Here is a 14,407-nt window from a genome sequence, read left to right as displayed (position 1 = left end):
TAGCATTTACAGTACCTAAATATGATGACACAGCCTATAATTTTTATATCAAATATTATAATTTATTTACAAACAATAGCTTAACATAAAGCTTATGCAGTTAATTAACACATTAGCTGATGATTAGTAATTTAATAGACATTAATTTACTGTCAAAATCATGTATGATTTACTAGAAAAGATATAAACTAAAACATTCAAATGTGTCATATATTAGGTACATTGTACATGTACATTGTATAAAGACTGCATCAATATACAAATCATTTCATACAAATTTTCCTACCTGCATTATCATATGAAATCAAGCATTCAATGCTTTATAATTCCTACAGCATGTTCCAGATTAATTAGTAAACATCTTGTAATGTCCTACATGTAAATCCATACATTTTGGACCACAAATAACTTGAATATTCTGCACAAATGTATTCCAACTGCCAACAGCTAGCTGCTCCATTTTGAATTGATTCAGTGACCTTTGACCATACACCCACCCACAATGCATTCTTAAGATGCTTTATGCTATTTTCAAGGTCAAATTAAAAGCGGATAACCACCGGGTAACTCCTGCAAAGAATCTATGTTTCTGGGAACCTTCTGGGTAACTCATTTGAAATATTTGAGTTTATGGGAGACTACCGGATGTCTACCCGAAAACTTTTGGATAACTTAATTAGGTATCCGCTAGCGGGCACTTTTGGATAACTCTGGAAAAGGTACCCGAAAGGTTTCTGATGACCACCGAATGGTCATCGGGTGGTCACCGGGAAACTTTTCTTTTTGCTATGGGTACATATTGTTGAACCCAAACAATATTATAAAGTGCATTCTTATCATGCTTATCACGTATCTTCATTTAATGTCTACTTGTACAACTTATCATTATGATTGAAGGTCGGTGGATACCAACTGTTTAATACATTTAGATTGTCATTTTACATGAAAGGACATACTTGTTGGTGACAAAAAAATAAATTTGGATATGGCCAATGCACCGCTTGTTTGCAATGCCAATGAAGTCAATAATGACATTACACGAGTCATGTTGTGGGCAACACCACGGAGTACATCCACGGCGTTCCTGAAATGTATGACGTATGTTCCTGATACGCTGGCCTTCTGCGAGCCGTACTGGCAGTGTCATCGTTATTCTAAAGATGCAGTTAATCGGCAAACCATTTATGAATTTAAACGGAAATATCAAGGGGCTGGCTTCAAGGATAATGACGATCACTTGCGTGGTATTGAGGGTAAATTGCAAAAGGTCTTCCTTTTTACCATAGTCAACTACTAACACCCATTATCATAATTATACATGTACCCCGTGATTATACCCAATACTCCCATCCACACATTTTTGGATACCTTGGATAATGGGTGCACTACACTAAATCCTTCCGCATTTGGTGTAACCCTTCATAGTTCCGGTAAAAAATAGCGCCTATGCGAAATATATCTTCGTCCCGAGGGAACCAAATTTGAGTGACTCTTGGTTGTTTTGATAAAAACAATAGAATAGGAGCTCAACATTACAAATCTGTTCAGAAAATGTTCCGAATCGAATGTACCGTGGCAATAGGCCCTCGGAACATGACCGGAACTGGTAAAGGAGGCGAGAGTGTCCGCTGAAATTCGGGATGGCGCTGTTCAGGAGTTCGTATCTCTCAAGTTTGTCTTAACTTGTCCCAAAAATCAAATTTAAATAAAAGTGTAATGTTTATTTAAGACGTTGATTCGATCAAAATATTAAAAATGTTGTTACATGGGGTAGAAAAACAAACTTACTTTCTTGTATTTTCCCGTGTATTTCAATGGGACGATTATTTAGTGGTGGACGTGCGCTCTAATGGGCAACGGGATTCGAATACAGGCTGTGAATAGCCCAAACACTAGGGTGCACATCACTAAAATACATGTCCTATTAAATACACTTAAATACCCTTACACAAAAAGTAAGTTTTTCTACCTCCTGTGACTGAATTTCTTAAAGGGGGTAACCCTATTGGTTTTGGATATGGATTGTCTTTAAAATTACATAATAATATCAAATATCGCCCCCTTTCCCATAGCAAAAAGAAAAGGTATCGGTATAGTTGCGGGCTTGCGGCTACTATACGGGATAGTATCCGGTAGGTATTCTGGAGCTATCCGAAAGTATCTGCTAGCAGATACTAGTTGGATACTAGTATCGGTATAGTGGTACTATTCCGATACTATTCCGATACTAGTATCTGATACTATATAGTATCGGAATAGTACCCGCTTTCAGCTGGCGCCAATCCATGTCACATGACTAATTAGAATAACTGCCATATCGGTTGGAGCCAAATTGCTATACAGGCAAGGAATGAGTTCCTCTGATTCAAAGGATAATATATACTGTTGTACAAGGAATGTACAGTGTGTTCTATTTCTGGGCTTCACAATACAGGTATGGTTGTATTGGGTGACAGTTTTTGAACAGAACTTTATATTTTATCTAAATTTAGTATAAGCTTAAGAACATCGTACAATGTAGGCTATATCAAACCACGGAGTATGTTGAATTCTGCACCCAAGACAAAATGGTGCTCAATGCATGCAATATTAAAATGTGAATGTGTATATTATATGTTTTAGCATGCAATTGAGCATTCATAGTGTACATTTTCAATTGCTTTTTGCCACAAATTTCAATGCTGCATGTATGTACAATAATCAATTGCTACACATTTCACATTTAATGTATGTACAACTATAATCATTTGAAATTTTCAAAGTGACCTTGTCCATATACCATGTAAATCTCTGGACATATCTCTATGACCATATTTGGGCAAAACAATTTACATGCGAAACAAATAGTATCAGACACTATCCCGATACTAGTATCAGGTACTATCCCGATACTAGTATCGGGCACTATTCCGATACTATTTATCAGTGTCTCCCAGTAACAGTATCGGATACTATCCCGATACTTTATGTCCATATATGGACAAAAAATTTGCATGTGAAACATATCCGGATACTATACCGATACTAATATCCCACTAGGTAGCGGGTACTATTCCGGTATTAGTATCAGATACTATCCCGATACCTATTATATTTTGATATGGGTTATGCTGCTTTGTGAAAAAACGAGAGCATTTGCAATCCAATACCTTGGTATACGTGAATTGCATTCTGGGCAGGCAAGCAACAACAACAATTCGCGTTCGTATGACGTACAATGCCCGGCCCGTATTGAACGGAAAATATTTGTTTTTTTTCGTACCGTTTCAGAAAAAAAGGAAACAAAATATATTTCCCCTTGCAATATGTACATTTCAAATGAATATAAAAAAGTTTGGGTTAAAAATGGAGAGAAAAAAAACATTCCGGTACCGGGTTTTGAACCGGGTATCTCTCGGGTAACTGCAAACGCGCTAATCAATTGAGCTAAACAGCCCACTACGTGAAGCGTGGAAGTTTTATAATTAAATACGGCGCACAGTCTCCTCAGCAGTTAGTGTGGTTCGCTTTTTTCACAGAATGTGTATGACGCGAAACCAAAGTAGCTGTTGAGCAGACTGAGGATCGTTCATAATTCCCTGCCCCAGAATTCCGGAGTAATTTTTAGTATTTACAAACTGGTAACCTGTAAAAACCGCTGTGTTTCATGATTTCTCCGGAAATACATCGACTTGGAGCGTCAAATTTCAGGATAGTAATGAGAAAAATAGTATCTATTATGTGATACCAAAACCTCATCAACAATGAAAAAAATCGGGGGGATGATGCTGTCGATCGTGTTACGGACCTTTAAAAGTATAAAGTATGATATTTAATTTTTAAAAAGTTGTTTTTTGACTTCTATTGCTCCCTGTATACCAGGGGAAGCTTAAGAGGCATTATCTGTTATTTTGGAGAATTTTTTAAAAATGTTTGCCACGGTCAAAAAATGGATTTTCTTTAAACTTTCATATTTGATGCACCTTGACCTGAAACAAACACACATGAAATAAATTTGGGAAAAATATCCCCGTTGCCATGGTAACAGCCAAATTTTCATTTTAGGCCTATTTTCACAATTTTGCATTTTTCAGCAGTCAATTTGTCAAGTTTTGAAGCCAGTGTTACAAATATACACAATATATATATACTATTTTCTTTATAAGGTATGAACAGGTCACACCTTAGATGCCGCATTGAAAGTATAAAAATAATCACCAGATGTCAGGGTGGGTTATACCATTTATTTGAAATAGGGGTGTTTTTCAATTTTTTCAAAGTATACCAACTTTGTATAGCTCATAAACCATATGGTAGTGCTCCGATTTCAACATCGACCACAGCATGTTGAGATGATACATTGGTCTTATGAAAAAGTTACATTTGAGCTTGGGGAAAACACATCTGTATATACAGTGTTGCCAGACATTTTCATATTTTTCGAAATTCAACACAAATCTCACCTTAAGTTAAATGATGTAAAAATGAAACATCATCATTTCAAGGAACATTTATTAGAAAGAGAGTTTTTATTCATATCAAATTTGATCAGTTATAATGGTCAGTAATGTTCTAAACCACATGGGTGTTGCCAGAATTGGGGTTTTATTGAGATTTGTGGATATTTTCAACTTTTTAAAAGTTATAAAAATACCAAAATGCATTTCTATAATAAAAAATAGAAACATCGACCTTGTCATGTTGAGATGATACATTGGCCTTATGAAAAAGTTATTTTGATCGGGGGGAGTAAAACATCAGTTTATACAGTGTTGCCAGATATTTTCCTATTTTTTCAAAATTCAACACAAGTCTCGCCGTAAGTTAAAAGATATGAAAATGAAACTTCACCTTCATATGGAACATATCTTTTTAGAAAGAAAGTTAATTTCATATTCAATTTGATCATCTGGGATGGTCAGTGTTATTTCTAAGCCATATGGGTGTTGCCATAGCTGGCGTTTAATATGACAATTTAGATATTTCCAGCTTTTTACAAGTCTTAAAAATAGTACACATCCTTAAAATTATTGTGGAATGAACGCAATATTAAGGTTAAAAATTAACCTAAGAACACTTAGTATGTGAATTTAAATTTTAAATTTGAGTTGGGAAAATATTTCCTTCTATACAGTATTGCCAGATATTATCACATATATTCAAAATTCAACGTATGTTGAGCTTTTTCAGCTTTTTTCAGTCTTAAAAATGCCAAAATACAATGGCATGCATTCCTAAAATAAAGATGTGAAAATGAAACATCGACCTCATCATGTTGAGATGATACATCGGTCTTATGAAAAATTTACATTTGAGCTTGGGGAAAAACATCTGTTTATACAGTGTTGCCAGATATTTTCCTATTTTTAAAAAAAATCAGCACTAGTTTCACCTTAGGTTGAAAATGAAAGTTTATTAGAAAGAAATTTACTTTCATATTAAATTTGATCAGTTGTATAAATGGTCAGTGTTGTTCCAAACCACATGGGTGTTGCCATAATTAGGGTTAAATAGCGAGATGTGGTTATTTTGGAACTTTTTACAAGTTTTAAAAATACCAAAATACCATGGTATGCATTCCTTAAAAAATATGTGGAAGTGAAACATCAACTTCACCATGTTGAAATGATACATATTTGGTCTTATGAAAAATTTACACTTAAGCTTGGGGAAAACATATGTTTATACAGTGTTGCCAGATATTTTCCTATTTTTTCGAAATTGAACACAAGTCTCACCTTAAGTTAAATGATGCGAAAATGAAACTTCACCTTCACACAAGGAAAATTTATTAAAATGAAATTTACTTTCATATTAAATTTGATCAGTTGTATAAATGGTCAGTGTTCCCATATCAAAAAATGAGACCTTTTCGGATAACTTCCCGATAGTCACCGGGTAGACACCGGCAAATTTCACATGCAAATTAGATAGGTAGCGGGTGACTACCCGATAAATTTTTGGGAAACAATAGTGGATACCTTTCAGGTAATAGGTACCGGATGACTATCCGATGACTGTTTTTGGGGAAACTAGCGGGTAACCACCCGATGACTTTTTTGGGGAACTAGCGGATAACTACCCGATAACTTTTCGGGGACCTAGCGGATAACTTTTGGTGACGATATACCTGGTGACCTCTTTGGAGACTTCCTGTTGACCTTTTGGGATTGCAGAAATACAAATTCATGAGTATGCACAACTTTATTGGGCAATTTAGCTTATTATTTGAATTGTAGATTTTGGAGCAATATAACTCTGCAGTCATGGCAGTTGAGCTTGTGCTATCTTGCTTTCGGGCTTGCTTTAAGAATCTTGAAAGTGTACAATGTAATTTTAAATATTTCTGATTTAATTTAATTGGTTTACACCTTTATAAGGTGCATACCTTTCAATTAATTACAATCAAATTGTTATGATATCAGCATATACATGTATTACAGTACCTAAATGTGATCACATCACTGACACAGCATAATAATTTTCATATCAAATATTATAATTTATTTACAACAAATAGCTTAACATAAAGCTGATCAGTTGATTGACACATAAGCTGATGATTAGTAATTTAATTGACATTAATTTACTGTCAAAATCATGTATGATTTACTAGAAAAGATATAAACTAAAATATTCAAATGTGTCATATATTAGGTACATCAGTGTATTGCATCAATACAAATCATTTCATACAAATTTTCCTACCTGCATTGTCATATGAAATCAAGCATTCAATGCTTTATAATTCCTACAGCATGTTCCAGATTAATTAGTAAACATCTTGTTATGTCCTACATGTAAATCCATACATTTTGGACCACAAATAACATGAATATTCTGCACAAATATATTCCAACTGCCAACAGCTAGCTACTCCATTATTTGAATTCATTCAGTGACCTTTGACCACATACCCACCCACCCACGCATTCTTAAGATGCTTAATGCTATTTTCAAGGTCAAATTAAAAGCGGATAACCACCGGGTAACTCCTGCAAAGAATATAAGTTTCTGGGAACCTTCTGGGTAACTCATTTGAAATATTTGAGTTTTTGGGAGACTTCCGGATGTCTACCCGAAAACTTTTGGATAACTTCATTAGGTATCCGCAAGCTATCCGCTAGCGGGCACTTTCGGATAACTCTGGAAAAGGTACCCGAAAGGTTTCTGATGACCACCGAATGGTCATCGGGTGGTCACCGGGAAACTTTTCTTTTTACTATGGGTTGTTCCAAACCACATGGGTGTTGCCATAATTAGGGTTTAATAGTGAGATGTCGATATTTTTATAAGTCATAAGGGTTCAAATAGCGACGTTTTCACATATTTTTTGTGGACCTGAGTGCACATCAGACATATATTGAAATTTGCGATATAATACAAATTTTATGGCAAATGATTAAAAATTGATATTTTTGAAATTTAACAGATCTCAAAAGTAAATTGTATAAATCTAGTGATATGTACTTAAAGTGTATGTAGCTGGAATGAAAAGCCGTCCATATGAAAATTTGACCTTTCGTATTGAAGATATAGATTTTTTCACCAAAACTCCTAAGGTCTTTGGGGAAAATCTATATCTTCACTATGAAAGGTCAAATTTTTCAATTAACATTAATTAATTGATTAGTGGTCGGCTTTTCATCCCAGCTACATACACTTTAAGTACACATCATTAGATTTATTAAATTAACTGTAATATGTAAAAAAAAAAAAAATTCAATATGCATAATTTACCCTAAAAGTTTTATTGTATCGAAATACATTTCTCGTATTCAAAATGCAATTTGGTATGTCTGATGTGCTCTCAGGTCCGACAAAAATACTGTGCAAAGGTGGGTGACCAATCCCTTAAAATACAACACAGAAAACATCAAACATGTATACTTTAAAATATACATAAAAGCCATAATGTTTTTACCAATATACACATACTAGCTAGGCTAAAATAAATTAAAATAACATAAGATTGTTACATTGCAAAAAGATGCATATAAGAGTAAGATCATTTAAATTACGCCTACCCCATATTAGGATATGGGGAAGAAATGGGCAAAATACTAAATAGATCCAGCAAATGTCTCGAAAGATATGAGAATAGTCAAAGACAATAACGCACAGAACCTTTTCACAGCCAGACAAATTAATGTCCAGTTACCTTTCCCGAGAGGAGCTCGCAGGAGAGTCGAAAGTATGAAGAAGAAATGACCATTGAAATCTTGTATGATATTGTTGCTAATTCTCTGTCATTCAAGCATCCCCTGCTCATTGATGACATGAATTTGTATGAGCTTGTAAAAAGGAAGCAACTAAAATTAAGCTTTCAAGACTGAAGGAGATTTATATGAACACTTTTGCAGATACTTGCAGGGTTAAAGCAAAATAAAAAATCATCAAATGTTGATAAAAGTTGTCTGAGCAAATATCCGTTTCAAGTAGAAGAAGAGGACTACTGGGCACAGTATACCTATGACATGACACCGGAGGGGGTTCTCCCTGGTTAAAGGTATACGGGGATGTGCCACGGTTTTGGGGGTACCTTAGCAATTTTGGTATGTCGATTGGTGGGTTTGCAGTGGAGACAATACACCAAATTGGGTGCATTAAGGCAAAAGTGCCCATAAAGCGCCAAATTAGGACAAATTTGTGTGCTTTTTGGGTGTCTTTTTGTTAAAAATTGGAATACTATAGCTGTAACTTTAATAAGGTGTCATTTTAAAATTGAAAATGTATCCACATTTCACTATTGACTCCATTTATAGTGGCATCATCCATGTGGTTTATTCATGGCAGCGATTTAAACAATATAAATCCTAAAGTGAGACATACGTTGAATTTTGAATATATGTGATAATAATTCACATACTAAGTGTTCTTAGGGTAATTTTTAACCTTAATATTGCGTTCATTCCACAATAATTTTAAGGATGTGTACTATTTTTAAGACTTGTAAAAAGCTGGAAATATCTAAATTGTCATATTAAACGCCAGCTAAGGCAACACCCATATGGCTTAGAAATAACACTGACCATCCCAGATGATCAAATTGAATATGAAATTAACTTTCTTTCTAAAAAGATATGTTCCGTATGAAGGCGAAGTTTCATTTTCATATCTTTTAACTTAGGGCGAGACTTGTGTTGAATTTTGAAAAAATAGGAAAATATCTGGCAACACTGTATAAACTGATGTTTTACCCCCCCCATCAAAATAACTTTTTCATAAGGCCAATGTATCATCTCAACATGACGAGGTCGATGTTTCTTTCTTTATTATAGAAATGCAATTTGGTATTTTTATGACTTGTAAAAGTTGAAAATATCCACACCTCACAATTAAACCCCAATTATGGCAACACCCATGTGGTTTATCTGGCAACACTGTATAAACTGATGTCTTACCCCGCCCCAGATCAAAATAACTTTTTCATAAGGCCAATATATCATCTCAACATGACGAGGTCGATGTTTCTTTCTTTATTATAGTTATGCATTTTGGTATTTTTATGACTTGTAAAAAGTTGAAAATATCCACAAATCACAATTAAACCCCAATTATGGCAACACCCATGTGGTTTAGAACAACACTGACCATTATAACTGATCAAATTTGATATGAATAAAAACTCTCTTTGTAATAAATGTTCCTTGAAAGGATGATGTTTCATTTTCACATCATTTAACTTAAGGTGAGATTTGTGTTGAATTTCGAAAAATAGGAAAATGTCTGGCAACACTGTATATACAGATGTGTTTTCCCCAAGCTCAAATGTAACTTTTTCATAAGACCAATGTATCATCTCAACATGCTGTGGTCGATGTTGAAATCGGAGCACTACCATATGGTTTCTGAGCTATACAAAGTTGGTATATTTTCATACTTTGAAAAAATTGAAAAACACCCCTATTTCAAATAAATGGTATAACCCACCCTGACATCTGGTGATTATTTTTATACTTTCATTGCAGCATCTAAGGTTTGACCTATTCATACCTTATAAAGAAAAAATCATATTTATATTGCGTATATTAGTAACACTGGCTTCAAAACTTGACAATTTGACTGCTGAAAAATGCAAAAATTGTGAAAATAGGCCTAAAATTGAAATTTGCCTGTTACCATGGCAACGGGGATATTTTTCCGAAATTTATCCCATGTGTGTTAGTTTGAGGTCAAGGTCCATCAAATATGAAAGTATAAAGAAAATCTATTTTTGACCGTGGCAATAATATTCTCAAAAATAACAGATAGTTCCTCTTAATACTGCAAACAAACACCATGTGCACAATTGTGCATTCATATGCTATCCTCCAGTGCAGAGCGCCCTCGCCTAACTGAATGTCACTTTTCATAATCTAAGAGGGCATCACCCACTACAGCACGTTGCCAGAAGACATGTACTTTCCCTTTTTAATTTTATATGAAATATCATTGTGGACAAGCAAAATTCTAGTCAGGGGGTTAGTGTAAGACCTGTAGAAAACATGGAACACTATTTTTGATCAAATGCTTCAAACATATGTGGTATAGAATTTTTTTTAAATGGTGTGTACAATTGTTCACAGTGTGTCTCACATTGTAAAGACTAATATATTGTGTTCAGTTGTACACAGTGTGACTAATCTTATCAATGTATAGGAGTTATTTAGTATACTTTGTACATCATTATAAGTTATTTTAAAAACCACTATGTAGGCCTATTATTACAGAGATAGTTAGGAGTAACTGGTCGTTGATGGGCCCGAAAATGGATCGTGTTGAGGGGAGTAACAAAATTAGTCTCAGAAATCAAATTTATTATTGAGTGTGCTGTCTTTTCGCTCTCCAAAGACAAGAACTGCTTATTAGCATTTTATTATAATTAATGAGAGTTAAGAGCCTACAGATACGGACGTATGAAGGCAACAGAAAAAGAAAAGGGTTCAAGTTTTGTTGCTTTACATACGTTACCAAGTTTTACTGCCATTACTTAGACATAATGTGTATAATTGTATCCAAAAAATCATTGTAAACGTCGTCACTTAGTTTTTCACAAATTACTATCCAAAATAGTTATAATAAGCATAAAAAATTTTTTTGATCGAGCCATCTTCCTTCGTGTCCGAAGGGGATAATGATTTTTTAACTATTAAAATATAAATCGTAAGTGCATTCTAGTTTTGTCTTCATTTTATAAGTGCAAGACCATCACCGGGCGGGGTGGTCTCCTGGTTGAAGGTATACGGCGATGTGCCGTGGTTCGGGGGACCCTTTCAGCGATTTAGGTATATCGATGGGTGGCTTTTCAGTGGAAACCAATGCATCCGATTGGGCGCATTTCGGCAAAAGTGCTCTTAACATCACACATTAAGGCAAAGTTTGGTGTTTTTTTTGTGAAAAATTGGTATACTCATGGCTTGTAAAAAGTAGATAAAGAGAAAGTCAGTATCCAAAGGTCTGTGTGGCACATTCCATATTTGGCGAAGAACCCACTGGGACCATCATAAATAGCACTACTTACGATGGTCTTGCAGTGCATTTCAGTGCACGAGCAAGACCATCGCAAGCGAACCTTATGGCTAGCTAACCATGATTTTATTAGTTGTGATAATTTTTTACTAACTATGAATTTTTAGTAATTTTGTGCCATTTTGCCGGTTTAAACTGGCAAAAAAGGTTTTTGTTTAATAGTTTTTACTTTTTTGCCTGGAAAAACAGGTTTTTGCTCAAAATCGAACCCTGTATGTCGATGAAAACATGATTTTTTATCATTTTAATTTGATCACATTTTTGATAAATACCTAATACATTGTATTTTAGGTGGTTATCTTGCTACCGAAAAAGGATACACGTGGGTGAAAGAGCAACTTGAGGCCACTCCACCAGGAAAGAAGATGATATTCTGTAAAGACTTAATTGGATGGCCAGCACATGGACACTATGAACGACTACCTTCAGGTAAGGAGACCATTGTCGTGGGTTTAATAATCGATTTTGAGAGTTCTAACATCGATATGTTTTGATCAATTTTGTGAACTAATTTGTTATGAAAAGCCAAATACTCTATAAAGACGAATATCTTGAAACTTTTGTTTACCTCCTTCCATGCAGGCTTCCAGCACACCTTTCTTATTCGGAATCCATATCTGACGTTTCATTCCTGGAAAAAGTGTATCAACACGGGTGTAGCTGATGACATGAATCTTCACCTAACGGACTTACCTGGATTCTACATGCCTGAAGGAATGTTTTTCAAAGAACAGTATCATCTGTATAAATATGCGAAAGAAACTCTTGGCCAAAATCCACCAATAGTTGATGCAGATGAGTTATTAGCTAATCCAGCGGGTGTTATGAAAGCTTATTTTAAGGCAATTGGTGTCTTGTACAGTGATGATTATCTTCACTGGAAACCAGGGAACGAATGTATCGAGCGGTTATGGGTTGTGGCTAAAGAACATATATACGGGCAGCGACGATGGCATGGCGTGACATTTGAGAGTACAGGCTTTGGCAGTCCAAAAAAGTGTCCTGATCCGGCAGATTTACCCGAAGATGTTGTGTATTATGCGGATTTGTGTATGAAATATTATGAAGAAATGTATGCCAATACACTAAAACCTTTGTAAGATTAAGAATGCACACCTCTTCGACTATTGAGCATGTTGAGACCTTTAAAGATATGCCAGCTGAAGTAACAAGGACAGAGTATAAGCTGCCAACCATATTGTAAGTCGACCTGATTAGCATGGAAAACTCCAAACAATCATCCCCATGATCTCAAACCATCTATTTAGGATTTGGTGGATGTGGTTTCGGTGATGTGGCCGAGGAGAGGGTAAACTCTTACGGGGGGTCGAGATTTCCGGACGGCCCACCAAAAATCGATTCCGCCCCCCCCCCCCTCCTCGATCTGCCAAAAACCTCCTCCTTTACACATGCCAAATTTTGGGATCCCAATTGACAAACCTTAAATGGTCTAGATATAATATGTTGCAAGCACAGCGAGCAAGCAAATTTGCATATTTTAAGCGTTTCCGTACTGTTTTCCTTAGCCTTTTTAGAGAGTTTTATTTAAAAGGCGCTCCATGAATGTGTGCCAAGAATCTCTTGCCTCCCCCCTCGGCTCGCCAAAAATTGCTTGCCCCCTCCCCCCCCCCTTCGGCTCGCCAAAATTTCTTGCCGCCCCACCTTGGTCTGGGGCGGACATTTTAAAAATGAATTTAGGAGAGCAGCAAGGGCATCACTTGCATTACATTCCAGATGTTAAATCTACATCATATGCAAAATTTGAGGAAATTCGCACGAGTCCGTTTTATTTTAGGGCCATTTGTCTATAACTGGTCTTTACATGTAGCCCTATGGAGAGAGTGCCCGTTGAGGGCGCTATAACCCCATTTTAGGAACAAAAATGTGATTTAAAAAAAACGGACTCGTGCGAATTTTCTAAAATTTTCAGAGTATGTAGTATGAACATGTAGAAATATAATCAAGTAGTTGCCCTATCTGCTCTCCTCCAAAAAAATAAAAAGTCCTATACCTCAATGATAATGAAACCTATGTGCCCCCCCCAACCCTCCAATTTAAACCTCCCCGGGGTTCATAATTATTGCACAGCCCCTAAGTGTGTGTCAATAGAAATCGAACGCCCTTTTATGCTTGGCTGACACCAAATGTGCCTCTTTGTTATTAGCTGACACCCAATGACCTCCTTTGGTAAAAGTGACGTTTCTCTGTCCCAGTTTGCCTTAGAGTTCCCTACACTCAGGCCGTGACCTATAACATCACTCTGATAGTCACTACAGTAAGCACATGTGCCTATTAACGACAAGAACGGATTTGTTAGGGTAACTTGTGAAACTTTTTGATTTTTTTCCTATAATTATAACACCGATATTGTAAATTAAATGAAAAAAGTAAACAAACAAACAAATAAATAAATAAATAAATAACAAAATAACCTAAAGATTCGTTCTTGTTCGAGCAACTCGTCAATAGGCACTTATGCATATTAACAAATCTTTACGGTATTTTGTACTCTTGAAGTTGTTACTGGGTGATTTCAGGTAGAACTATTAGAAAAACAAGGATTTTAAAATGTTTGGTAAATCGTAATAAATACGTTTCATCAATACGAAGTCAAAAAGGTCAAAGTTTCTCAATTTTTGCTTGAAGGCAACAGGTGGATTTTGCTACAAGTGATTTTGTTGCTCATCATTCGTAAACAGCGATAATTGTGTTTTAAAAACAAAGATTCATATTCAGCCTAGACTGTCCCACAGTCTATGTTCGGTCCGGTCTCTGGATAATGGAACGATACTCAATCACATAATAGCCTTTATATACCGCATCTAAAGATTCCCATCACCTGATTGGTTAAAAGAGCGGGCATAGTATACAAATATTGACTGCTATGAGGGCATGGTTAAAATTATAGGCCCAAGGT

At 35.5% G+C, this 14,407-nt stretch overlaps 1 protein-coding gene across 1 annotated transcript; it reads left to right on the top strand.

The window, feature by feature from the left end:
* Positions 1–799: 799 nt before the first annotated feature.
* On the top strand, positions 800–13,120 carry LOC140146414 (uncharacterized). The gene is made up of 3 exons (XM_072168256.1): positions 800–1,253; positions 11,782–11,919; positions 12,073–13,120. The coding sequence occupies exons 1-3, from the start codon at positions 986–988 to the stop codon at positions 12,588–12,590; spliced, it is 924 nt and encodes a 307-aa protein (XP_072024357.1). The 5' UTR covers positions 800–985; the 3' UTR covers positions 12,591–13,120.
* The last annotated feature ends 1,287 nt before the right edge of the window (positions 13,121–14,407 follow it).

The sequence above is a fragment of the Amphiura filiformis genome, chromosome 2, assembly GCF_039555335.1.
Source record: "Amphiura filiformis chromosome 2, Afil_fr2py, whole genome shotgun sequence".
NCBI lineage: Eukaryota > Metazoa > Echinodermata > Ophiuroidea > Amphilepidida > Amphiuridae > Amphiura > Amphiura filiformis.
Note: the sequence above shows the minus strand (reverse complement) of the source record. Positions and strands in the feature narration are given on the sequence as shown.